Consider the following 26685-nt stretch of genomic DNA (forward strand, 5'->3'; position numbering starts at 1 on the left):
GAGGTGTGCCCTTCCCCTCCCCCATGCATACATTTCTCAGCCCTGCAGGCCCCCTTGTCTTGTTCCCAGACAAGATCTGCTCCTTCCCAAGGCTGACCCCCAGTCCTGCCCTCTAATAGGACCTTGCTCCTGCAGCTCTGTCTCATCTCGCCAGCATTAACATGAGCGCGGGGAAGAATAAGATGTGGACCTGCTCTCCAGGAGCTTCCAGGGTAGCAAAGGAGATAGACACTGTCACTGGCTGATAGCCCAGGGGGAGTGTTGCAAAACAGTCACAAACCCTGACCTATGGGAACCAAAAGGGAAGGGTGATGAGGAGCAGAGAAAGGCACGGAGAAGGGCACAGGTGCTGATCAGAAACCCAGCCAAGTGTCTGCCAATGGCTCCTCAATTCCCTCACCATTTGGGAGCCCATGGAGACAGCCTGAGCCAGAATTTAGGGCATATTTGCTTTCCCTCTAAAAATGTTTATATATATTTTACAGGGTATTATGAATCCATAAAAAGATATCAACATCTTCAAGTATACAATCCTTAAAAAAAGGCACAAACCTTGTGCACCTAAGAAAAATGTAGTCTCCTAGCAATTGAAAGAACCTGACCCGGGACACCTGGGTGGCTCAGTCCTGTAAGTGCTCGACTCTCAGCCTCACCTCAGGTCTTGATCTCAGGGTTGTGAGTCTGGGCCCCAAACTGGGTGTGGAGCCTCAAAACAAAACAAAAACCAAACCTGACCCAATTCATTTGGTAATTTATTTTATTGATTAAAATACTTAAAAGTTCTACTTTTCATTTCTTCCTATACAATGTATCTAAGTGAACTAAATCATTTATAATATGAAAAGACATAATCACCTATCAGGGCGACATTGCTTCATCATCATATATTATTTCCACCCCTAAGATATATGTCCGTGTTAGAGAATCACAACCACAGCCTGGGAATCTGTCAGAAGCAGAGGGCTGGTTGGGATCCTCGGAATGGCGCCCAGGAGCACTGGGGCCACTGGCCATATATGCTAGCAGGGCTGGTCAAATGACATTGTGTGCTCTGAAAGGAAGGAAAGAAAAGGTTTGGAGGAGGTGTGTGTTGGGGGCGGTGGACAAGGGATAGTCCGTCTCCACAAAACTTGGGAAATGCTGGTTTATCCTAAGGAGGAATTGACATAATTCTTCAGTTATTTTTATGGGAAAAATTTTAAGAACATATTTGAATGCTGAAAAGATAGAGAAAATCATTTAAGTTGTCTTTTAAGCTTAGTTTTGAAAAACATTATATGAACTATGAGAAAGTATGGCAAGTGTGTTGGCAGATAATAGTTAAAGAAATGTTCTTTTAGAAGAGATGATAAATGGGCATGAATTAATCTTACTAATAGATTCGTTTTAGAATATATGTATATAAAATACTTCATATGATTCATCTCAGATTGAATATTCTCTTACAAACTAGAGGAACCTGAAATTATAAATGTTTTTGCATGCAGGAGCATTTTTAATAAAAAGTGAATGAACCCCAACCCCCTGACCTCGGGGCAGGAGGCCTGGGGGTCAGAGGACTTTTGACAGGATCTTGTGGCCAAATGGGATTATTTCCTGGAGGACGCAGCCCTGGACCCCACCTGCGGCTTCATAAATGTACCCGGGCCTCACAAAAACATTAGAATACTTAGGAGACACAGGGCTCCCGGATCCTATGCCCTCTGGGTGGGGGAGTCCTGTCCCAAGACAGATCTAGAAAATACGGGCCTTCCAGGAATCCCAGTAAAAGCTGGCTGTGCTTCTGAAGGTAGACGTGGCCTTTCCAACCCCAGCTAGTGTGTGTTAATTCTTACAGAATGACAGTGGTGACACCATCACCGGGAGCAAGAGAAGATGTGGCCCATCTTGGAGAATTCTTACGTTCTTCCTTACATCACATTCCAAAGCATTTCCAGTTCCAATAATAATCCACATCCCTCATTTTCGCTCTTCATGTAGCCTCTGAGGGAAAAGTACACTTACTCTCTTTTCTCCTGCTATAACCTATTGAGAAAGCCTAGCTTAAAACTGCTGGGGATCTGAATCATTTCCAGAGCATGTGGAGAGGGGGTAAAAGGAAATGTAACTTGAAAGAGATATTTTGTATCCAACATCAGCTGGGATGAATCCGCCCGGTTATTTAGGAGAGCCTGAAATTAAAACCAGAGGAAAAATGAATAAAGAAACCAGTGCATTCTGCTTTATGATTGTCTAGAAGTCTAGAGAGAGGAAAACACAACTCCACCATCGCTGAAAAGCTCCTTTCAAAATCATGTCAGCGAATGCACAAAAAAGCCTTTTAACAACACATTCCCTTGGTGAAATGATCTATGCAGGATTTCCAATCAGCTCTCATGAATATTTACTTACGTGCTCTGTTTCACCTCAGAAGTTAATTTCCCACAGGATGGACTGACTGTAAATGGATCTGTTTTCTATTCTTACTCATTCTTGTGGCATAATTCTAAGGCCAGACATGAGTAGATCTATAGTATTAAATCTTTCTAACAGTTATCCTTTTTTATAGTTCAGTAGTTTGTAAACTTTTTTATCTCAACACTCCTTTATACTCTTTAAAGATTACTGAAGACCCCAAAGAGTTTTGTACATATGGGTAGAACTATTGATATTTACTATATTAGTAATTAAAACAATTTAAAATATTAATTCATTAGAGTAACAAGAACAAACCCAATGCGTGTAAACATTTATTGAAAAGTAACTATTTTTTAAAACAAAAAAAATAGTAGGAAGTTGTATTGTATTGTATTTTTGTAAATCTTTTTAATGTCTGACTTAATGATAGGTAAAATCTCTCATATCCGCTTCTGCATTCAACCTACAGTGAATAGAGGTTGAAAGTAGAGGAAAGTAGAGGTTGAAGTAGAGAAAGAAAAGTCTGCTTCACACATACATACTTGGAAAAAGGAAGCCTTTGCAGATCCCCTGAAAAGGTCTCAAGGACCTACAGGATCCTTGAATCAAACTTTGAGAAATGATACCTTAGTTGATTGGGGAAGACACTTTAGGGATTAAAATAAGAAAAGTGGGTATACATTTTTCCATTCAGCCTCTGCTCCCTTGCACAGTGCTGATAAGAAGACTGATAATAAACCAGACATGTTGAAGGAACACAGCAGGTAAATCATGGTTTTAGAGGCTAAAATGCGCCTGGTGCCTCAGTTGGCTAAGCGTCTGCCTTCAGCTCAGGTCATGAACACAGGGTCCTGGGATTGAGCCCCGCATTGGGCTTCCTGTTTAGTGGGGAGCCTCCTTCTCCCTCTCTCTCTGCTGCTCCCCTTGCTTGTGCTTTCTCAAATAAATAAATTAAATATTTTTAAAAATTCAAAAATTAAAAAAAAGAATAAAATGGATATTTGACAGGGAAAATGCCTGCTGCTTTAAAAAAATTTTTAAATTATTATTAACATATAATGTATTATTTGCTTCAGGGGTACAGGTCTGTGAATCATTAGTCTTACACAATTCACAGCACTTGCCATAGCACATACTCTCCCCAATGTCCATCACCCAGCCACCCCATCCCTTCCACCCCTCTCCCCTCCTGCAACCCTCAGTTTGTTTCCTGAGATTGAGAGTCTCTTACGGTTTGTCTTTCTCCCTGGTCCCATCTTCTTCATTTTCTCCTCCCTTCCCCCCTATGATACCCTGCTCTGCCTCTCAAGTTACTCATATCAGAGAGATCATGATAATTGTCTTTCTTTGATTTACTTATTTTGCTTAGCATAATACCCTCTAGTTCCATCCACGTTGTTGCAAATGGTAAGATTTTGGGTTTTTGATGGCTGCATAGTATTCCATTGTATATATACACATCTTCTTTATCCATTCCTGCTGCTTTTGCTAAGTGCCTTTTGTTTGCATGTTTGGTAAATGTGCTTTAATCTTAGATTTCTATAACATTAATTCAATATTCAATATTCAATTATTCATTCATTCATTTAACATATACTCCATGCCCAGTGTGGATCCAATGTGGGGCCTGAACTCACAACCCTCAGATCAAGACTTGAGCCGAGATCAAGAGTTGGACATTTAACTGACTGAGCCACCCGGGTGTCCCCTCAATTTCTTATACTGAAAATTAAAAGGTACATCCTTAAGGATCTTACCTGTACTTTACGAACAAAAGATGGAGTCACTCTTTTTTCAAAGTCATCTATAGGTGTGTATGAATTAAGGATCTTTATGATCTGCAAACAGCACATAAGATGGTGTTAGACCATGAAAAAGGACAAGTCTGTCCACGAAATAACGATTCTGATGGTTTGGGAACTGTTGGGAACCACATGTAGTTCTTCGATACTGTAAAGTGCCTCTAAGAACCATGTGTTCTGGCCTCCTTCCTTAACCCCTCCCCTCCCCCCATACATACACATTCGTGAGCTCAGAGGGCAGGGAATGTATCATAGGCACTTTTCTGTTTTTAAGTCCTAAGTTAGTATTGAATAAATGCTTATTAGATAAGAGGGTGGACCTTGGAGATACGTGTGCTCCCCAAAGAGCACACCGAGACTCAGACACACCCTGTGGCTGGCTAAGCCAGAAAGGGTGACACCAATCACACAATCTGTTTTTGAAGATCAGGGACACACTCAGCAAGCTTGGTCACCTGCACAGCAGACAGTGAGGTACAGCGTTCATAGATCTCCTTGGCATCGCTGTCTGTGGTCTTCTTGACCTGAAGCAACCAGGCTGCCTGAGAGAGAGGTTCCAAAGTTTCCTTGGCCAAGCTGTTCTGCAAATTCTTATCTTTAAGCCATTCTTCTAAGTAGCTGATGTTGCACCTGGAGTAAAAGCCAGAGAAACAGTGAATAGTGGGTGATCTGTTGAGAACACTTCAGGGGAGGATGCCAAATCCCCCAGTGTGTCCTGAGAGGGTATCCGAGTTCACTGAGAGCTTTAGGACCATGGTCCAGCCGTTTCTTCATTTGTAACATGAGGGGGTTGGACCAAATGATTAGCTCTCATGATCTGTGGTTCTAAGGATCTTGATGGTCTGGGGTGAGGGCCATAGCAGCTCTAAACTTTGGGGAAAATATGAGCAAAAAGTGGTGACTGCAATAATTTATAAAGTGATCTATTAAAATAAGCTTAATAATGGATTTGAAAATCTACTAAAGGAAAAAATCATAGTGATATTTGAAGATCTTGCATTGGTATAAAAAACTGCTTTCTTTTCCTAAATTGGCAGAAAATTTTCAATTGGTAGAAGGCTTTCATTTGGTCCACTGGGGTTTTTATTCTTGTTTGTGTCACTAATTATCATAAGTTTATAAGGTAAGAGGTATGAGTTTTAGTCCCACCAGTCTACTTTGTGAGTTTGGAAAGTTACTCAACCTCTATGGGTAAGTGAGAGTGTTGAGAACCCCCATTTATTGCTAGTGGGAATGTAAAATGGTAGAGCTGCTAAGGAAAACAGGTTGACAGTTCCCCAAAGTGTTAAACATAGAACTGCCATATGACCCAGCAATTCCACTCTTGGATATATACTCAAGAGAACTGAGAGCATGTCCACATAAAATATCGTGCATACACGTTCACTGCAGCGTAGCCAAAAAATGAAAACAACCCAAAACAACCCAACAACTGATGGATACACAAATTGTGGTATGTCCATACAGTGGGATATTATTCAGCAATAAAAAGGAATGAGGTATTGATACATGCTACCACATGGATGATCTTTGAGAATATTATGCTAAGGGAAAGAAGTCAGTCACAAAAGACAACACATTTTATGGTTCCATTTATAAAAGTGTCCAGAACAACAAACCTATAGAGAAAGAAAATATATTTGTGCTTGCCTCCCCTGAGGGAGAGGGGACTATGGATGTGGGATATGGTAGCGGATGAGTGCTGGTGCTAATGGGTATAAGAATTCTTTTTAGAGTGAGGGAAAGGTTTTAAAATTACATTATGGTGATTGTACAACTCTGTAAATATACCAAAACCCATTGAACTATACAAATATAGTTCATAGAATAGATAAAATTTACAATATGCAAATTATCTATCAATGAAGCTGGTTTTAAAAATTGAATTTTGGGGGCTCCTGGCTGGCTCTACTGGAAGAGCGTGCAACTTTTGATCTTGGGATCATGGGTTCAAGTTCCACGTTGGGTGTGGAAATTACTTAAATAAATAAACCTTTAAAAAAATGAGTGTTGAGGGCGCCTGGGTGGTTCAGTGGGTTAAGCCACTGCCTTCGGCTCAGGTCATGATCTCAGGGTCCTGGGACTGAGTCCCGCATTGGGCTCTCTGCTCAGCGGGGAGCCTTCCTCCTCTCTCTCTCTCTGCCTGCCTCTCTGCCTACTTGTGATCTCTCTCTGTCAAATAAATAAATAAAATCTTAAAAAAAAATGAGTGTTGAACCAGGTGATCTCTAAGGGCATTCCTAGCTTGGGCCTTCTAAATTAGCAACTCCCTACGTGGGTCTTCTCTTTGACTATAACACTGCGACAATAATGCTGAGTTGGTATATTCCAAAGGGATGTAATGAGTGTGAGATACTATTTCTTGTACTGGTTTCCTGCCTTTTTTGCACTGGCAATTTGGTTCCACTAGTTTGAGTTCTCATTACAATGGATTCCTATTGGGCCTCCCATCTTATCCCTTCTAATTCGTCCTACTTAATCCTGCCACAGTCCCTCCTTAATATGGATGTTGAGCATGTTAATTCTCCCACTAAAAAATCAGTGGTGGAACATAATCCAGTAATTATACCCAAAGTATTGGGTAAATACAGGGTATTTACCCAAAGACAATGAAAATGCTAATTCAAAAAGATATATGTACCCCTATGTTTATTGTAGCATTATTTATAATAGTCAAGATATGGAGGCAACCCTGGTGTCTCTCAATAGATGAAGAGATGAAGAAGGTGTGGTGTAGCTATACAATGGACTACTACTCAGCCATAAAAAAGAATGAGGTCTTGCCATTTGCAATAACATGGATTGCCCTAGAGGGTATAAGGCTGAGTAAAATAAGTCTGTTGAGGAAAGACCAGTAACGTATGATTTCATTCACATGTGAAACTTAAGAAACTAGACAAAGGGAAAAAGAAACCAAAAACCAGATTCTTAAATACAGAGAACAAACTGGTGGTTGCCAGAAGGGAGACGGGTAGGAGGAAGGGTGAAATAGATAAAGGGAATTATGAGCACACTTATCCTGATGAGCACCGAGTGATGTACAGAATTGCTGAATCATGCTTTTGTGTACCTGAAACTAATATAACACTGTATGTTGATTATTCATCAGGTTTAGAAAAGCGGAAAAATCAGTGGTGGAGTTCTGGTTCTATGCAAGAACACACTCCACTTTGCCCTCCCATTGAATGCAGCTGTAAAAGTTTGATGGAATGCCTGAAGCTGCTACTTGAGGACTCTGGAAAGTAAATAGTACTAGGTAGGTTGGGAAAGAAGACCAGGATTTGAAGTATTGACAAATGGGTAGTGAATTTACTAGTTTTTTCTGTCTACTATTCATTAGCCTGACCTCAAAGGAGCCTGAAACTCAGCAGTGGGTACTGATGGCAATAAAGTCTTCCAGTCAGAGGCCTCTAGGTCTGTGTTGAGGAGCTGAAAAAAATTGTCTTAAAGCTCTTTAGAAAGGATAGAAGTCCTCTGCTTTTCTTCTTTCTACTTTTTCTTTCTTCTTTTTGTGCTTCAGCCCCAAACAATTTCATTGTGGTAGCAGTGTGGCCATGGGGTCCAGTAGGAAGCTAAAACTCTGAGGGAGGAAAACCTTCTCCAAATGGAGCAACTGTGGTTCAAGAGAATGGGGTGAACCCCCATTATTCATTTCTGCCACCACTTAGTCCCAGACGAAGATATTTGTAGCAAGTACACCACACAGTGAGTTAAGTAAACCCCCAGTTTTCTGTCTAGAGGACCAAAGAGGGGATTCTCGGGAATCTGGAAAGTATCAGGGGTGTTTTGGAGATGGAGGAGTTTGGGAAAACAACCCTTTAAAGTTGTTCATGAACTCCTTGGTGCAACCTTGGGCCCATGCACGGATCTGACCCTCAACAGCACACATAGGCTTTGAGGACTAAACAATGGGACAGAGCACCACCCAAGTTTCAGGCTGACCATGGCGTGTCACACGTGAGACAGAACCAAACAGCATAACAAAAGCTTTGAGAACTGACACAGGGGTCACAAGTCACAAATGATGGTCAGAACTCGCAGCCTGAACTCAAATACTCAAATGGGTTATCTGATAAAAATATCAACATTCTCCATAAGACTGAAAGACCCAAAGTCTCAGTATAATACTAGAAGTGTCCAGGAGATGATTCAAAATTACTTGGCTTATGAAGAACCAAGAAAGTCTCAATTTACATCAAACAAGAAAATCAATAGATGTTAATTCTGAAATGACACAGAGATTTTAAAGAAGCTATCATAAAAATGCTCCAAAAAGTAAAGACAAACTATCTTGAAATAAATGAAACAACAGAAAGTCTCAGAAAAGAAAAGGATGATACAAAGAAAAACCAAACAAAAACTTTACAACTGAAAAATATAATAACAAAAATAAAAGAATTCTTTTAATGGGTTCAACAGCAGAATAGAGATGCCAGAGGAAACAGTCAAGAGAGAGAATTCGGGGGCGCTTGGGTGGCTCAGTGGGTTAAAGCCTCTGCTTTCGGCTCAGGTCATGATCCCAGGGTCCTGGCAATGAGCCCCGAATCGGGCTCTCTGCTCAGCAGGGAGCCTGCTTCTTCCTCTCTCTCTGCCTGCCTCTCTGCCTACTTGTGATCTCTGTCTGTCAAATAAATAAAATCTTAAAAAAAAAAAAAGAGAGAGAGAGAGAGAGAATTCGATCTAAAGAATGAAAACAGAGGGAAAATAAATTAAATAAACAACTTTAGGGACTCATGGGACCATAATGAAAGGCTTAGCATTCATGTTATTGAAGTTCCAGGGGAAAGGAGAAATTATGGTGCAGACAAAATACTTGAAGAAATGGCTGAAAAGGGGGCACCTGGCTGCCTCAGTTGGTTAAGCATCTGCCTTCAGCTCAGGTCATGATCCCAGGGTCCTGGGATTGAGTTCCACATAGGGCTTCCTGCTCAGTGGGGAGCCTGCTTCTCTCTCTCCCTCTTCCTTTGCTGTTCTTTCGCTTTCTCTGCCTCTTTCAAATAAAAAAATAAAATCTTAAAAAAAAAAAAAAGGAATGAAATGAAATGACTGAAAAGGTCCCAGATTTAGTGAGATGGGCAAGCTTACAGATTCAAAAAGCTCAGGGAATTTCAAAGAGGTTAAACTCGAAGAAATCCACACCCAGACATATCCTAATTAAACTGTGGAAAATCAAAGACCAAAAAATCTTGAACGCAATCTGAGAAAAACTGTGCATTACTTGTAGGGAAAAGCAATTCAAATATCCTTGCATTTCTCGTCAGAAACCATGGGAAAATGTTTCACATTTTTAAAGCGATGAAAAAAAATGGAATGCAAACAAAAATTCTATATCTCACCAAAATATACTTCAGGAATGAAAGTGAAATGAAGACATTTTCAGGTGAAAGAAAACTAAGTATTGGCACTGAACTTGCTGTGTAAGGATTACCAAAAGAATGCCTTCAGGCAGAAAGGAAATGGTATCAAAATGAGATTTGGGGGAAAAAATAAGACTTGCTACATTAGGAATGAAGGAGTAACAGAAACGGAGTAAACATGTGGGCAAATATAATAGACAGTTCTTCTATTGAGTTTCTTAAAATATATTAGCTGGTTTAAAATGAAAATTATAACATTATCTGGCAGAGTTTTTGATGTCTGTAGATACAATACATAAGACAACTATAACATAAAGGGGAAAGGGGCCTATGTGATGGTAAGCATCTTATATTTCACTTGACATGGTTAAGATAATGATTCTAAATAGACTAAAAGGGGCACCTGCGTGGCTCAGTCAGTTAAGCATCTGAATCTTGATTTCACTCAGGTCTTGATCTCAGGGTGGTGAGTTCAAGCCCCATGTTGGGCATGGAGCTTACTTCGAAATAACTAACTAAATAGACTGAAAATTCAGTATATATTCTTTAATTCCTAGAACAAACACTAAAAAATACAAAGATAGAGTAAAAACACAGTAGATAAATTTTTAGAGGGGGGAGGGGCAGAAGGAGAGAGAGAGATAGAATGTTTTAAGCAGACTCCATGCCCAGCATAGAATAGAACCTGAATACCTGAAACTCTGTATCCTGAACAACGCCTCCCTCTTCCTCTCTCTCCTCAGTCCTGGGCAACAATCATTCTATATTCTGTTTCCAAGGGTGTGACTGACAGAATACATTTTTTGATCATATGGAATTAAACCAAAAGTCAGTAATAGAAAGGGAGCAAGAAAGTCTCTGAAAGCTTGTAACTTTTTTTTAAAAGATTTTATTTATTTGCTGAGAGAGAGGGATAGAGAGAGCATGAATGGTAGGGAGGGGGAGAGGGAGAGACAGAAATAGACACACAGGGCTTGATCCCAGGACCCCAAGATCATGACCTGGGCTGAAGGCAGAGGCTTAACTGACTGGGCCACCCAGATGCCCCTGAACAACATACTTCTAAGTAGTCCACAGGTCAAAGAGTAAGACTCCAAGAAAACTAGAAACTATTTTCAATTAAAAAAAAAAAAATGAAAAACAACATCTCGGAATTTGTGGGATAAAGTTAGTGCTTAAAGAGAAATTTTTGGCATTAAATGCTTATGTTAGAAAAGAGAGGTCTCAAAGTCAATAACCAATGCTTCTACCTTAAGAAACAAGAAAAAAAAGAGCAAAAATACATCCAAAGCAAGCAGAAGGAATGATATAATAAAGACAGTAACAGAAATCAATTAAATTTTCTAAAAAAAGAGAAAAATCAATGAAAGCCAAAGCTGGTTATTTGAAAGGATCAGTAAAATTGATTAACAACCCCTGGCAAGACAGATCAAGATAAAAAGAGAAGACACAGATCACCAATTCAGGAATGGAAGTGAGGGGATATCACTCCAAATTCTGCAGAAAGTAAAACAATATGGAAATATTATTTGTAGCTCCATGCACATAAACTCAACAACTTAGATGAAGGGCACTGATTCCTTAAAGAAGCTCATCGAAGATGAGATATATAACCCGAATACTCCTACAGCTATTGAAGAATTTGAATTCAGAGTTGAAAGCCTTCCGGGAAAAAAAAAAGCCAAAAAGCCTGTGGTGGCTGCGACCACTGAGGGACTGACACGTGCGTTGCTCAGGCCCGTGTTCCACTTTCTCGATGTAACCAACCTGGCCCTCCATTCGAAGGGAGCTATTAATACCCTACCAGCAGTTTTCTGTCATGAAGCTTGTGCTCATTCCTCTAAGCCTGGGTCTGCTGAAATTCTGCCTGTGCTTTCAGACCCAAACCAATGCCTTTCCCATTCTTCCCCAGGTCCCTTAGTCCAGCAAGCCATGCATGTTGTTGGGCACATTACTCTGGTCCCTGACAGAACTGTCTGTCTCCCCATGCCCTGTGAAGGCTTTCACCGAAGATTGCTGGACAAATCAGCCACAGCGAAACTTGCTGCAAAAATGCTACTGCAGAGACTGTGGGATAAAGTTTCATGTGAAACCTTATTTTTTATAACTCATGACTAGGAACAAAAAATAATTGGGAAAATATTTACCTCTTCCCTGGGAACACCTGGCTTACCATACTCATGAGACCAGAGAGCTGACCATGTTTGGCTTTTTGTCCCATCAGCCAGGAAGCCCAGAAACAGTTTTCAGGCGACTCTGTCCAATGTTTATGGTTTTTCCCCTTTGTTCTTGATCTTCTACTTGTATTCAGGCTTTATTATTTTGTGGCTTGTGTGTTTTCATTGTAAAGCCACCTCAAATCCTCATGGGCCTTGCTCATGGCAGAAGCTTAATAAATACCTGGATAAACGAGCCTCTGTGAAATGCATGTGCTCCTCAGAGCACCACACCATAAGGGAATTACTTCTCAGATGGTCGCTGTCAACTGGTGAACCAAGAAAGCACTGAGCACCTATGGGGACAGATGTGGCCTCTCCTCTGAGCAGCTGTCACGGGATCCAGGCGCATCCATCTTGTTTATGACTGTCCTCACTCGTGGAGAACCCACAGAAGGAAAGAGAATTGCTTATCCAGGGCTGTAATGACACGTTGAGGTTTATGGGTTTCCTCTAAATAGGGTTGAATCCTACCTCAGAGGCCCACAGGGCTTCTGCCTGGAGCTTGGGAAAAAAATAGAACCTTTTCCTTTCCCAAGAAGAAGATCCACAAAGCCCTTCAGAATCCTCTTTCTTATCTGAAAACCACAACCTGGTGTCATGGGAATCTGCCAGCCTGGTTTATGGGAATGTCTAAGTTCAATTTTCATTAATGCTAACACTGTTTAATAGATGCCTTGTTTACTTCTTGGCTCAAGAGGCTTCCTTTGCTCCCTACCCTGACATCACTGTTGTCAACACGATCTCAACTTCTCATGCCACATACATGTATCAAATCCCTGTGCAAATCATAGAAATCGTAACTATATACCCTATTTCTAGTCACTCAATAGTGCTAACTCTAACAAGAGTTCAGGGTTTGTGTTTCCTCAACTAAGAGATCAGGAAAAGTTGACACACCTCAAAACTGTGTCTCACCATGTCCTCAGGACATTGGTCTTGCTGCTCCCCAAACAAACCCCTGCTGAATCTAGACAGAGCTTCCTCCTAGAGCCTGAGGGAGGCTCCTCATTCAGCTCTCCCTCTGTGCCTTTGCCTGCCTCATTTCCCCTGCCTGGAATGTTCTTCTCCCTGTCGGATCACTCAGTGCATAGCTCTCAGGCCTCACTTGTCTATCCACCACGACCTCTCTTCTCTGCATCCTTGTTTGTGACTTCACCATAATTGCCTTGAATGGTCATTTGACTATTTTGAGGTTCTGGAGGGCAGGGATCTAGCTGCTCTTTCCTTCATTTCCCATGTCCTCAGCTGCCAACAGTGCGAGTCACAGAGGTGGCAGTCAGTAAACGCCAGTTGAGTGTCTGACAAGCACCCAGTGCCAGGATTTAAAATACACAGTTACTAGTTACTAGTCTTTAACCACCAAAGGAAGGCCCTGGGCCTGAGTGCCAAGCTAGCTTGGTGCAGAGTGATGACCGGGGGTTGGGGCTACCACCAGACCACAGACCTCCTCAAGTTTCTAAGAGTCCTCTTGCACGCCCCTACCCCAGCAGCACAGCTCACACGGAGGGGCAGCAGACATTAAGGGTGTAAGGGCCTACTTAGCCAGAGGGAGCCATTTTGTGTTTATGCAGTGAACTTAGATTGACCCTGCACCTCCCAGAGGTTCAACTTACTTGCAAAGCACAGATACAAGGGTGGGTCAGGCCGGGTGGAGACATTCAATCAGTGGGGCATGCATATATCTACTAAGGTAAATTGAAATTCAATTGGCCACCTGTGTGTGACCTAATATGACTGTGCAGTTTATTCTGTGTGTTGCTGATGTAGCATGACTGTGCAGGTTTTTTTGTGTGTTGCAATCTCATTGGCCACTTGTGTATAGCCAGGCTCAACCACCTCTATAAAAGTTAGTCTGTGAGGCTGGGAGGGGTCGCCTCTTTGTAAGAGACATCCCCGACCCGTTGGTTTGGCGCCAACCGGTTGGTTTGATTCTCGATGCTTGGTGCGAAATAAAGCTTTGCTTGACCTTCGCTTTGTTATCAGTCTCGCTCCTTTGATTATGGACCCTAACAAAGGACATTCTTCCCAGCTGCCTCTGGGTACGGGTGAAGGCTTATGGGTTTTACCTGATCTGCATCCCTTTTCTGCAGGAGCACATGTCTTTGCGCAGGAAGAGGCTGTTCAGGGTGACGGCCCCGATCAAGAAGAAGAGCTGCTTCACAGCCTGCCTCACCAGCTCAGGGTCCAGGCCATTCTGGCACATGGTGCTGTAGAAGTAGCTCAGCTGCTGCAGGACGGAGGTCATCGTGTAGGCGTCCGTGTCATCTATGCTGGAGGACCGCTTCCGGAAGCCGGTGGGCTTCAGGCCAGAAATGCCCTGCAGGCTCTCGTATTCCAGCATGCCCTGCACTAGAGAGAACACAAGCATGTCTTGCTCACACAGTGGGCACGACCAGAGAACGTTTTCCGTGGCTCTCCTGGGTCTGTTCCAGGAGGTGGCACATTTTCTGCAGGAGTTAGCAGTGGACACAGCTGTGATAGGGGAAGCAAGATGATCAAGGACTGGGGAGCCCCAGAGGGAGGAGGTGCATGGCTCTTTACAACAGCTTGGAGTCCTTCTTCTTTCAACTTTACAGGAGAGGGAGCAGGTTAACATGATAACTGATGGTCTGGAACCATTTAAAGCCAGAGTATTTAAATTTCAGAAAACTGAAGAAAGTATACAAGAATTTGAGTGGGACTTTAGGATTTCAAAAATGCTTAGTGATGACCTAGGATTAGCTACATAAGTAGTAGCAGGTCTCCCTAGTCTTATCCTTCAGGGTGAATCACCATTACAGGCAGGAAACTAAGAACTATGTACTTTTTTAAAAAGATTTTTAAAATTTATTTGACAGAGAGATCACAAGCAGGCAGAGAGGCAGACAGAGAGAGAGGGAGAAGCAGGCTCCCCGCTGAGCAGAGAGCCCGACGCGGGGCTCGATCCCAGGACCCTGAGATCATGACCTGAGCCGAAGGCAGTGGCTTAACCCACTGAGCCACCCAGGCACCCCAAGAACTATGTACTTTTATATAGGTCATCATTTCAAGCAATTAAAAAGAATTAAAAAGTAGACATTTACATAATTAAATTTTTCTGGGTTTAAAATTATATTCTTTGTCATTGCATAGCTTATACTGGATTTATTTCATTATTTTATTTTTTAAAAAGATTTTATTTATATATTACAGAGAGAGATAGTGAAAGAAGGAACACAAGCAAGGGAGAGCCAGAGAGGGAGAAGCAGGCTCCCTGCTGAGTGGAGAGCCCGACACAGGGTTCGATCCCAGGACCCTGGAATCATGACCTGAGCCAAAGGCAGAGGCTTAACAACTGAGCCACCCAGGCAGCCCTGGATTTCTTTTTTTAAGGTCTCAGGGTGACCATAAATATCTTTTGGTCATCAATTCTTTTCTTACCTATTATTGGTTGAATGTTGTTTTCCATTACAACAATGAACTGATGATAGATTCGTATCGCCACATCACTAAGAATCTGTCTGTATTCTGAGAGGTCAAAGTTGTTCAAGCAATTCTTATTCTGATGTGGACTATTAAGCTTCATGAATTCCTGAAAGTAATGTGAGCATATATATATTAGAATGATACAGACATGTAGGAAATTAAATCACTACCTCTATTAGGGACAGTCCAATAAGCGTCTATACTTTAAAACCCAGCTTCTGATTGTATGAAATGAGCTCTGCATGTCTGTAGTGCCGCTTACTCTCTATAACTGTCGCCATATTGCCTCCTCACCCTACAAATAGGCACCCCCCACCCCCTGCCCTGCACCTATACCATACAGTGCAGAACAAATCCCATGGAAGCTCATCAAAAAAGACGGCAAAGCCACAAAGGAAACACACACCTGTAAGAGGCCAGGAGATGCAATACAAGAGATTCATGACTTAATTATTATAGAGCACAGATTAACCTGAAATATTTTAAAATGTGTGTTATGGACTAAATATTTATGATGTCAGAGCCCTCTCCTCCAGTGTGGCTGTATTTGAAGATGGAGCCTGTGACCAGGTTATTCAGATCAAATGAGGTCCTTAGTATGAGGCCCTAATCTGATAGGATTAGTATCCCTTTAAGAAGAGACACTAGGGGGCACCTGGGTGGCTCAGTCAGTTAAGCATCTGCCTTAGGCTAGGGTCATGATCCCAGGTTTCCAGGATCCATATGGGATGGGGGGTCCCTGCTCAGCAAGGAGCCTGCTTCTCTCTCTCCAGCTCCCCTGTGCTTGTGTTCCCTCTCTCACTGTCTTTGTCATAAATAAATAAAATCTTAAAAAAAAATAAAAGAAGAAGAAAAGACACTAGAAAGCTCAGTCTGTCTTCTTCCACACCTCGTGCCCCAAGGAGAGGCTGTGGGAGGGTGCAGCAGTGAGAAGAAGCTATCCACACGCCAGAACAGAGCTCTCAGCAGGAACTAGCCATGCTGGTAGGCTGGTTGAGGGTCAGACTTTGGGCCCCTAGAACTGTGAGAAAGTACATTTCTATGGTTTAAAAGCCTTCTAGTCTGTGGTATTTTGTGATAACAGCCCAACCAGATTAATATGATATATCCAACATGTTCAAAGAGGTAAAAGAAAAAGAAAGCATTAAGAAGAGGATATAATGATAAGAGGCAGAGGTGAAAAAGAACCATTGAAATAGAAATGAAAATATGGCAGTTAAAAAAAAAGCATTCAAACAGGGAAAAGAATGCTGTATACATGGCGGAGGGGGCAAAGAAAGGGTCAAAAGATAAATGGTGTCGAATAATATCCTCTTCCATTAATGTCTCACACATGCCAGTTTGTCTTAAATGGACTGGGCTGTGCCCCCAGCTCCTTTTGTTATTCATTTTAGTCAGAGATTGGATTATATTTACTTACTTTTCTTCTTGTTCTATAGTACTAGTAGAGTTACTTTTATATTTTATTTTACTTTTCCTTCATTGGGACAATTAATTATCCACCCAGAAGAAGGTATGAGGTAATTATCTCACACATCATGGGATAAATAATCACACCAGTTCTGGATAGATAAAAGCATAACTGTGAGCCCTAAATTTGAATTATAGAAGTTTAGAAGAAAGTAAGAGAAGTTCATGGTCTCAGGCAGGGAAGAATTTCCTGAAGACACTAAAACACATATCATAAAAGAGTAGGATTGGTATACCAAAATTCAGAAATTGTGTATAATGGACTCCATAAAAAAATTATAAGACAAACCATGGTTTATTCATGATATGTAAAGATCTCCTACAAATAAGTCAGAAAAAAAATTGTCTCTAAAGAAAATGGAGACGGATGTCAGTAGACAATTTAAACAGAAACCCAAATGACCAATGAGCACATGGAGTGACTCCTTTTTTTTTTTTAAGATTTTATTTACTTATTTGACAGACAGAGCTCACAATTAGGCAGAGAGGCAGACAGAGAGAGAGAGAGGAGGAAGCAAGCTTCCTGCTGAGCAGAGAGCCCGACACAGGGCTCGATCCCAGGACCCCAGGATCATGACCCGAGCCAAAGGCTGAGGCTTTAACCCACTGAGCCACCCAGGCGCCCCTCTCTTTTTTTTTTTTTTTTAAAGAAAAGATTTATTTTATTAAAATATTTATTTTACTTATTTTAGAGAAGATGGGAGTAGGGAAAAGGGCAGGAGAGAGAAAGAAAATCTCCAACAGACTCCCGGTTGAGCATGGAGCCCTACGTGGGCTTCATCTCTTAACTCTGAGATCATGACCTGAGTGGAAACCAAGAGTCAGACACTCAACAACTGAGCTACCCAGGTGCCCCTCCATGGAGTGAGTCCTCACCTCACTAGTGATCAAGTAATTGCAAATTAAGTCAACAAGGTATTATTTTATACCAATGAGATTGGTAAATAATTAAAATGCCTGTCAATATCAAGTGTTGGTGAAGGGATGACACTGGAAACTTCATACACAGCTGGTGGGACCATTAATGGTACAAACATCTGAGAGAGCAGTGAAAACCCTGAAAACTACCTTATTATTTTAGGTCAGTGACATTTTAGTCTGTGAACACTTGAAGGTGGAGAATTCCTTTCTGTTGGGAGCAGAGCTGGAATGGCAAAGAATGTACATACAGATTGTGGAGGAATGATCAGAATCCTGAAGAGAAAAGAGCTCCAAAGAAACATAACAGTCATGTTAGTCTAAAGATTGGATTTTAGAGTCATGATACTGAAAACTTCAGAATGTCACAACCAGAAACAAACTTAAAAATCATCTTACTTTATTATTATTATGATGCTTTTATTAATTATTATTATTTTAAAGATTTTATTTATTTGAGAGAAGGGGGAGGGGCAGAGGAGAGGGAGAAGCAGACTTCCTGCTGAACAGGGCTCATTCCAGGATTGAGGGATGGTGACCTAAGCCGAAAGCTTATCTGACTGAACTACCCAGGGACCCTGACCTCATTAATTTAAAACTCAAGGAAAACTGAGACCCAGTATCATGCCCAAGGTCCAAGCCTCTTGCTAAGTCTTTCTGACTGTGACTTCTGTCTGACCAGTGATGTGAAGTTGGCCTCCTGGCTGAGAAGGAGACGGGGAAGCCATCTGGAGCAGAGGCTACCCCTGGAGCTGGGGATGTCCCCAATTGCTGTGGTGAGCTCTTGCTCATGAGGAAGTTAGAGACCAGCAGTCTGCACAGAACACAGAACAGGCAAGTGTCCCTACCTCTTCTCCACTGTACTGCTTCAGGCAGTTGAGGAAATGACACGTATTGGAAAGCCAAAAAGACAGCATCTCAAAATCGTTTACATGTTCCTTAAAAACAAAAACAAACAAACAAACCAACCAAGAAAGACAAAGTTGGATCTGGTGACTCCTGGTGCCTTTGAGCCAAGATCACATGAATCTTACCAATTTGGTCAATTCATGGCTTTTGATCAGAATGAATTCTTCTTTTATTCACCAAAGACTTTACTCAATTTATACTATAATGATAAACTTTTATGTTTATTTAGCAGGTTCTGGTTTGCAAAGTATTTCTGATGATGAAACTTCCTGGTAAAGTTAAGTCAGGATCCTCGCTTTCCAGAGCTCACGTTCTGACTGGGAAGAACGTTGTTCGTAACATCACATACGCAAGACATAATTAAATGGGTGCTGAGCTCCTGCACAGTGGTCCTAGGCTAGACTCCCAAACGCTCAGGATGCAAGGATGCTGGTGAAAAGAGGGCAGCTGAGAAAGTCTCCTACGAGCGGGGAAAATGCTGTCCTTGAAGGAAAGGGCTGGAGGGACAAGAGCTCAGAATTGAGGACTCTGCTGGGGAGAGTAGCTCTGCTTGTGGGGCAGCGGGAAGAGGCACAGAGAAGGTTAAGAGGTACCGTGGTCAGAGGTAAGCGGAAAACTGGGAAAGTCCCGGGATTTGAAGGACAAAGTAGGAGTGTTTCAGAGAGGAGGGCCTAGTGGTTCCATCCACGGGAGGAGGATAAAAAAGAAGGGAAAACCATTGGATTTAGCAAGAGGAATCATTGGTGATCTTTCTGTGGAGTGACAGGAGCAGAAGCCAGACTGCCGGAACCGGGGGAGCCTGCTAGTTGTGAGCTCCTCGGCAGTCGGGGCGGGGGTGGATGGAAAAGCATAGAGACTGTGGGGTATGTGGGCAGGTCCTGGCCACACAAAGGCAGAGGCCAGGGAGTCACTGGGGAAACGGAGACAGGAGATGCTGGTGAGAAAGGATTTATACTCTTCATGCCTGCATCTTTTAGTTTCTAAATATTTAAATATTCCAGAGCAGCAAAATGAGGCAAATACTGTGTGCCTATAGCCTAGAAATGCACATGTGCCCTAAAACCCATGGGTGCCCCTTCCAAGAGCCCTCTGGTGGCTCTCGTGAATATAGCGACCAGGAAGCACTCAACAACAGACAAGTGTTAATTCTCTACTCCTAACTCCTGCTGAATGATGAATCCTCACAGCAGGGGACTCTCACCTCCTGAGCAGGTAGTGGTGATGGGGCTGGTGATTACCAGGTTGTAGCCTTGGAGGTAAGGCCTTGAGGTCTATGTGCTAATCTTTAGCCTTGGGGATCCCTGACGGAGCTTGTCTTTTCCAGACAGCTTGGCTTTTTTCCTTGGGTGGGCCTTGGGCTTGCCTGAGGAGTCCCGTGGCTCACCAAAGATGAGAGGTGAAGGACGGCCCAAGGATGAATCCTTAAGATGTTCTTAAAGTAACCAAAATACCAAGGGCTAATGTCAAAGGCAGTTCCTACCTTAACCACCTGCTTGATGCCATTGATGGTGCTGTTCATGAGGGACTTGACCATACCGGCATCATTCCGAGAGTCCGCGTAGCGCACACACATGAACAGGATGTGAGCCGGGAGCCCTGGGATCATGTTCACCACCACGCCACGGGGCTTCAAGTCTGGAACAGACAGAGCTGATGAGGACTATGGCTGACAGCCAGCTCTCCCCATCAGCTCTCCCCATACGGCCCAGGCCTTGTTTGCTTTTCTGTACTGGATACAGTGCCTGAATGCATGAGGAATTCAGTCTGGCAAAAATATACAGGTACCACCTGTTCCTCTTACTTCTCATTTGCCAAGTACTTTCTCTTTTTTAAAAGGCTGAAATTCAGACAGAATTTGTGCTTCTCCCTGGCCTGGAGACCCTAGACTTCAGACCTCCAATATAAGGGAGGAGACCCACGTCCGTGCCCCCGACTCCAGCCTCTAATGAGGAGGTGGGATATGATCTCAGTGACCACATGCACCCCTTGAATCGGGAAAATAGACACACAATAATCCTGCAGAGAAGGCCTTGCTGGCCTTGAGCAGAAGAGAATGGCAGGGGGAGAGAGGGGGAGTAAAGGGAAGAGAGAAACTTTATAGAATGAACTCAGGTAAGCAAACAAGAACCTTCCCATGGCTGCATTAAGACAGGGAACCAAGAGGCCCTATAGCTGTGCACCTGTGAGGGTAGAAAGGAAAGGGTCCTGGGGCTCATGTGCTCTCTGCGGGGATGGGGGTGTCACTTAGAAGAGGAAGTTAGGCTACACATCAGTTTTCTACTTTAAGATCTTGAGATCAGCTGATAGAAAGAAAGTCAGTTTTCTCCCTCCCCCTGGAAAACCATGTGGTTTTCATGGTGAAGACAGTCTATTAAGATTGGTTCTAAGACCACCAGCCCTTGAGTATGTATGCTGGCATATTCCTGTAACAGAGGTGGGCTGGGAAGCCTGTATCACATTGCCTACAAATAAAATTCTCAGTGGAAATCAAAAGGAACAGGGAGCGACATTACTTTCCCCATAGCTCCTGTACTAAGACACAAAAATGAGAGGCTGTGTCTTCTATCTGGATAATATGATTAGACTTTGGAAGGGGTAAGGGCAGCACTTCTTCTTCTTCTTCTTCTTCTTTATTTATTTATTTATTTATTTTTTGACAGGGAGAGATCACAAGTAGGCAGAGAGGCAGGCGGGGGTGGGGTGGGGAAAGCAGGCTCCCTGCCAAGCAGAGAGCCCGATGTGGGACTCGATCCCAGGACCTTGAGATCATGACCTGAGCCAAAGGCAGAGGCTTAACCCACTGAACCACCCAGGTGCCAGGGAAGCACTTCTTAACTGAGGGCAATTCTGGCTCCCTTGGGATGTTTGGCAATGTCTGGAGATGTTTTCATTGTCATGACTAGGGGTTGTTACTGGTTTCCAGAGGGTAGGAATCAAGGATGATACTTAATATCCTATAGTGCACAGCCCCCCACAACGACCAATTATCTGGTTGCCAGTGTGGAGGTTGAAAAACCCTGGGCGAGGAGAAGCAGCGGCCCCCACCCAGGATGGGAGCAATGAGTGAAGGAGTGGACATTCAGAGTTCCAGGTCTCACTACCAAGAATGAGGTTTTGGATGAGCTTGTCCTCATCTTCCATCTTGTACTCCAGCATTCCAAGGTACTCCCTGGGTCCTGAGGACAAGTGGCCATCATTGCCTATAGGCAGAGGCAAACAATCAGTTAAATTCACAGAAACAGCTTCTACTGGCTTTATATATAGCCTACTCTGTCTCTCTCCACCCCATTCTGACTGGCTGGCACATGAACACGTGTGGCTTTCAGATAAATGAAACTTGACTAATCCTGAAGAGCTCCTCTGGTAGTGAGTCATGTCTGCGAGTCTATCCATGAGTACTGCTGCTGCTGAGAAGCTGGAGTTATCCTTGAAGAGAGCCCCATGAGAGCCAGCATGAATCCAGCACCATGCAGATAAGAAAGCCAACCAAAATATTGCTTCTCTCACAGCCACAGTCAAGAAAACAAGATTCATGGAACAGTTGGTGAGCAAAGTACCGAACGGCATGATCCCAAGGGGATCTGTATTGGTTTTCTATGTGCTGTAACAATTTACCACAAAGTTAGTGACTTAAAATACCACAGATTTTCCCAGAAGACTGATATGGACCTCTCCTATAGGACTGAAATCAAAGTGTCAGCAGAGCTGAGTTCTGGAAGCTCCGGGGGAGAGTCCGTTTCGTACCTTTTTCAGTTTCTGGAGGCTGTCTATACCTCCCAGCTTATGGTCGTAACACTCTGACCTCTGCTTCTGTCACCACGTCCCCCTCTCTCTCTGCTTCCATTGTCATATCACCTTCTTTCACTCTGGCATTCCTGCCACCCTCTTATAAGGCCTCTTGTGATTGCACTGGGTCCCCTAGATAACCCAGGGTAATCTCCCCATTGCAAGATCCTTAATTTAATCACGTTGGCAAAACCCCTTTTGCCTTGTAAGTAACACAGTCACAGGCCCTGGGCTTTGGGGTGTTGACATCTTTGTGTGTGCCAGAGTCTGCCCTCTGGTCACCAAAGATTCATGTCCGTTCTGAGAGGAGATGTGATGACAGAAACAGAGGTTAGAGAGTCAGAAAGAGTCTGATGATGCTATGCTGTTGAATTTGAAGATGGAGGAAGGGACCCATGAGCCAAGAAATGTGGGTGGCCTCCAAAAGCTGAGAAGGCAAGGGAAAATCTTCTCCCCTAAAGCCTCAGGAAGAAATATAGCCCTGACGACATATTGATTGTAACTCTCTGAAAACCATTTTGGACTTCTAACCTCCAAAACCTTAAGATGATAAATTTGTGTTGTGTTAAGCCGCTAATCTGATGCTGACTTGTTACAGCAGCTGTAGGAAATACAGGGGCTATAAGAACTGTTACAGAAGGGGATGGAACAAATGAAGGAGGCAGCACAGCAGTTAGGCCAAGAAGAAGGAGAAGGGTCTGGTGGGTGGAAAACAAGGTGGTGCAGGTAACAAGTTACCAGAACTTTCTTATTATTGTATGAGACTTTCTCCTGCTAATATACTAGCCCTGTTTCCTTGGATACTAATCAAGGTAGAATGTCAACAGTCTTACTAAGCAATACAGTTTATGTTAAGAATGGCGTCTGATTGGTACCCTGCATCTGGACCTGGAAGAATAAGAAAGGAAGCAGAACTATCCAATAAGCCCGTTATACTCTGGGTATTCTTGTGTGTGCTGACTTGTATCTGGGCATGTTCCTTGCAGGAACTCTGGAAGCAAATGGCACCGATGGAGCGTTCAGAAGATGTTGGCTTCCTACCAAGAGTCATGTGGCCGAGCCTAGAAGCAGATGCTACAGCCCATTAGGCCCTCGGGTGACTAGACCTCTGCTGACGACTTGATGGCCCTCAGAGCCAGAGCCCTAGAGCTAAGTTGCTCCTGCATTCTTGACTCTCAGAAACTCTGCGTTGCTGTGTGTGTGTTGTTTAAAATTCCTAAATTTGGGGATAAGTTTGTTGTATGACAATAGATAACTAATACAGGAAGGGAAGCTAATGTACTCCACTTTAGCCCCCTGGAATTGGAGGAGGTAGTAGAAAGGCCAAGGAAGTAGTCTTGGAGGCAAAGAGGGGCCGGGACTCAGGAGCAGAAGTGAGGAGTGAGAGGTGGAGTTGGAAATCCTGGTGTTGAGGTGGTAGTTTATTCGTTCTTTCCAACAACAGGGACTTGGGAAGGGCAGACATGGTCCCTGCCCTCATGGGGCAGACTGACATTTATCATTGATGACTGAAGGAGAAAGATCCTCATGTTGGTGGTGGGTATTTTGAGACTGAGGTGAGAGTGGGGTAAATAACAGTGAAGGAGGTCTTCAAAGAAATGAATAGAGAAAAAAGAACAGACAGTTAGAGATACAGCCTTCGCTATCCAGGTTGGGAGGAAAAGGAAGCAATATGGAAGCAGGATCAAGAGAGCAGAAGAGAGAAGTCAGAAAAGTTCAGTGACTCAGAAGCAGACGGAAGGTCGTGAGGGCATTCAAAGTGAGAAGTTCAGTCAATGTTCGGGACTCCTGTCTAGCTTCTCAATTCTCTACTTCTTTCTTGTAACAGAAATGGAGGTCTTGATCCTGTATAACTGGGAAAGGAAGACAATTTCAAAGCAGTTATACTGGAAACTTGTTCACAGTTTCATTTTTACCAGGGAAGAGTTAATAGCAGATGAGATTAGAAGTATTCGTTATGGGATGTCCCTTACAATTCCATGAGTGGATCTGCAGTTATCTGCAATTATAGCTGATGAGCTATCCTCTGGCCCAAAGGATCGTTCCATTGGCCCATCACTGAGCCCTAAACTGCTCCCTCACAAACTGCCCCATTTGAGAATCGTTCCTTTGACTCTCAAAGACTCTGGACCACTTCAGGAAACAAACAATGCTTGTTGACCTTATCTGAGAGTTCAAAAGGCAGGAAAGGGAATGTTATTTTTCCTACCCTTTTCAATCGTCTTGGTTAGAGTCTTGACTTGATCTTGTAGCTTTTTAATCACTCTGTCCTTCATGTCTAACTCTTCTTCAAGATCCTACAGAAATCAAAAGAAACAAAGACATTTGCTTCAAAGCATTTTAATCTGTGTTTTGGTAACAACTTCATTAACATAACACCCAATTCACTTTGAAGGACACATCTGGTTGTTTTCTAAAGTTAGCTAGACAACCACCACCATCATCTAATTCTGGAACATTTTTGTCACACCAGAAAGAAACGTGTAACTTGTTCCCCTAGTCCCTTCCAGTCCTTGGCAATCACTGATCTACTTTCTGACTCTGTATTATTTGCCTCTTCTGGACACTTAACATAAGTGGAATCATAAAATGTGTGGCCTTTTGTGTCTGGCTTCTTTCACTTAGCAAATGTGTTCAAGTTTCATCAGTTTCTTTCTTTCTTTCTTTTAAGATTTTATTTATTTATTTGACAGGCAGAGATCACAAGTAGGCAGAGAGGCAGGCAGAGAGAGGGGGGAAGCAGGCTCCTGGCTGAGCAGAGAGCCCGATGCGGGACTCGATCCCACTACCCCGAGACCATGACCTGAGCTGAAGATAGAGATTTTAACCCCCTGAGCCACCCAGGTGCCCCAGTTTCATCAGTTTCAAGTATGTATCAGCCCTTCATTCCTTTTTGTGACTGAATAATATCCCAGTGTATAGATAAGGCATATTTATCTTGATCTACTTTTCCCTTAATGAGGTAATGCCCATAATAAAGAATTGAAAAATACTGTGAACCTGTGTGAAAACAGGTTCTCTGGATATCAGAAACTGGAGGCAGAAAAACTGTAGAGATTTGGGTCCTGGCTTTGCATTTCCTTCCTGATAAGGAGGTGCCCTTGCTCATGCAGAATTTGGCTCAGGAACCAGCAGAGTCCTGGATGCCTACAGATATTTCTTAGAAAGGACAGAGTGTGGTAGGTTCTTCCTGAATTCTGGGGGTTTTGGCTCGGAAAGGATTCAGGCTTGAGATCCAGCAGTGTCTGGCACGCAGTCACTACAGCTGAGGAGCCCCTGGGGAGTCTTGGCACTAAGGAAAAATGCTGTTTCTACGCTGTGACCACCTCTCTCCTGCTGCGGTTCTGGGTCTCTGGCTAAACATGTTAGGAACATTTTTTGGCTTTACAAGTGGGGGTGTGGATACAGTTACCTCCCTCCTGTCTCAGTCCATCCTAAGATAATTCTAATAATAAGTCACTAGTCGATGAGAACCAGGAGGAAACCACTGTTCATGTTTTGATTTATTTCATTCCTTTCTTTTGTCCTAATATGGCACATACAAATTTTATGAAATTGGGGTCATTACTGCATATAAAGTTTTAAACTCTGTATTTTTCTCTCCTTATATTGAAGACACTTTCCCATGTCATTGGCCATATATGCCATCTGTCATTTTAACACCTAATTCATAGGATATACAACAATTTGTTCTATCCACTATTGTTGGATATGTATCCGTTTGCTATAATTAATAACATTATGATGAACACTCTGAACAAAAATCTTTATTCACATACCTAATTTCTTAGGATAGTAAGATATTAGAAATTGCATGACTGAGTCAAAAAGAATGTGATTCCCAAGGTTCGTGATACTTGTTTCCAAATCACCCCTGAGAAAGTTGATGCCAATTTCTATTCCCGGAAATCACGTGTGAGGGTGCCCCCTGCAAGGCGTTTTCAGCAGTACCATAAGATCTCTATTACTTGAGGGGCAACAATAACATCTAGTTTTAATTTTTCATTTCTTTGATAAATAGTGAGATGATCACTAAAAGTTTTTTTTACCTTTTTTAAAGAAGGATTTTTATTTGACTCAAAAATCATGTCTTGGGCCAAATCGTGTCTCCTCAAAAAATTCATGTCTACTTAGAACCCCAGAACATAACCTTATTTAGAAACAAAGTCTTTACAGTTGCAATTACACTAAGGATCAAGATGAGGTCATCTAGATTAGGGTGGGTCCTAAATCCAGTGAGATTCTCCTTCTAATAGAAAAGGACACAGAGAGCTGCATGAAGGCTCAGGCAGAGTTCGGAGCTATGTGCCCCAAACGCAGGAATGCTGGGAGCCACCCGCAGCGGGAAGACACAAGGCGGGATTCTGCCCTAGAGATTTCGGA

The 26685-nt window shown here is 42.8% G+C and overlaps 1 protein-coding gene across 1 annotated transcript in view; it reads right to left on the reverse strand.

Moving 5' to 3' along the window:
• Positions 1–739: 739 nt before the first annotated feature.
• MYO5C (myosin VC) overlaps positions 740–26685 on the reverse strand; it is a 91841-nt gene continuing 65895 nt past the window's right edge. Inside the window, exons 33-41 of the mRNA XM_004755408.3 lie at positions 24512–24599; positions 21618–21716; positions 19997–20151; positions 18456–18545; positions 15175–15325; positions 13842–14124; positions 4655–4829; positions 4155–4235; positions 740–2171 (exon numbers count right to left, since the gene is read on the reverse strand). Of these exons, the coding sequence (XP_004755465.1) occupies positions 2019–2171; positions 4155–4235; positions 4655–4829; positions 13842–14124; positions 15175–15325; positions 18456–18545; positions 19997–20151; positions 21618–21716; positions 24512–24599 (1275 nt within the window). The 3' untranslated portion in view covers positions 740–2018. The remainder of the gene's footprint in view (positions 2172–4154; positions 4236–4654; positions 4830–13841; positions 14125–15174; positions 15326–18455; positions 18546–19996; positions 20152–21617; positions 21717–24511; positions 24600–26685) is intronic.

The sequence above is a fragment of the Mustela putorius genome, unplaced genomic scaffold (assembly GCF_011764305.1).
Source record: "Mustela putorius furo isolate JIRA1106 unplaced genomic scaffold, ASM1176430v1.1 tig00003898_pilon_pilon_pilon, whole genome shotgun sequence".
Classification (NCBI taxonomy): Eukaryota; Metazoa; Chordata; class Mammalia; order Carnivora; family Mustelidae; genus Mustela; species Mustela putorius.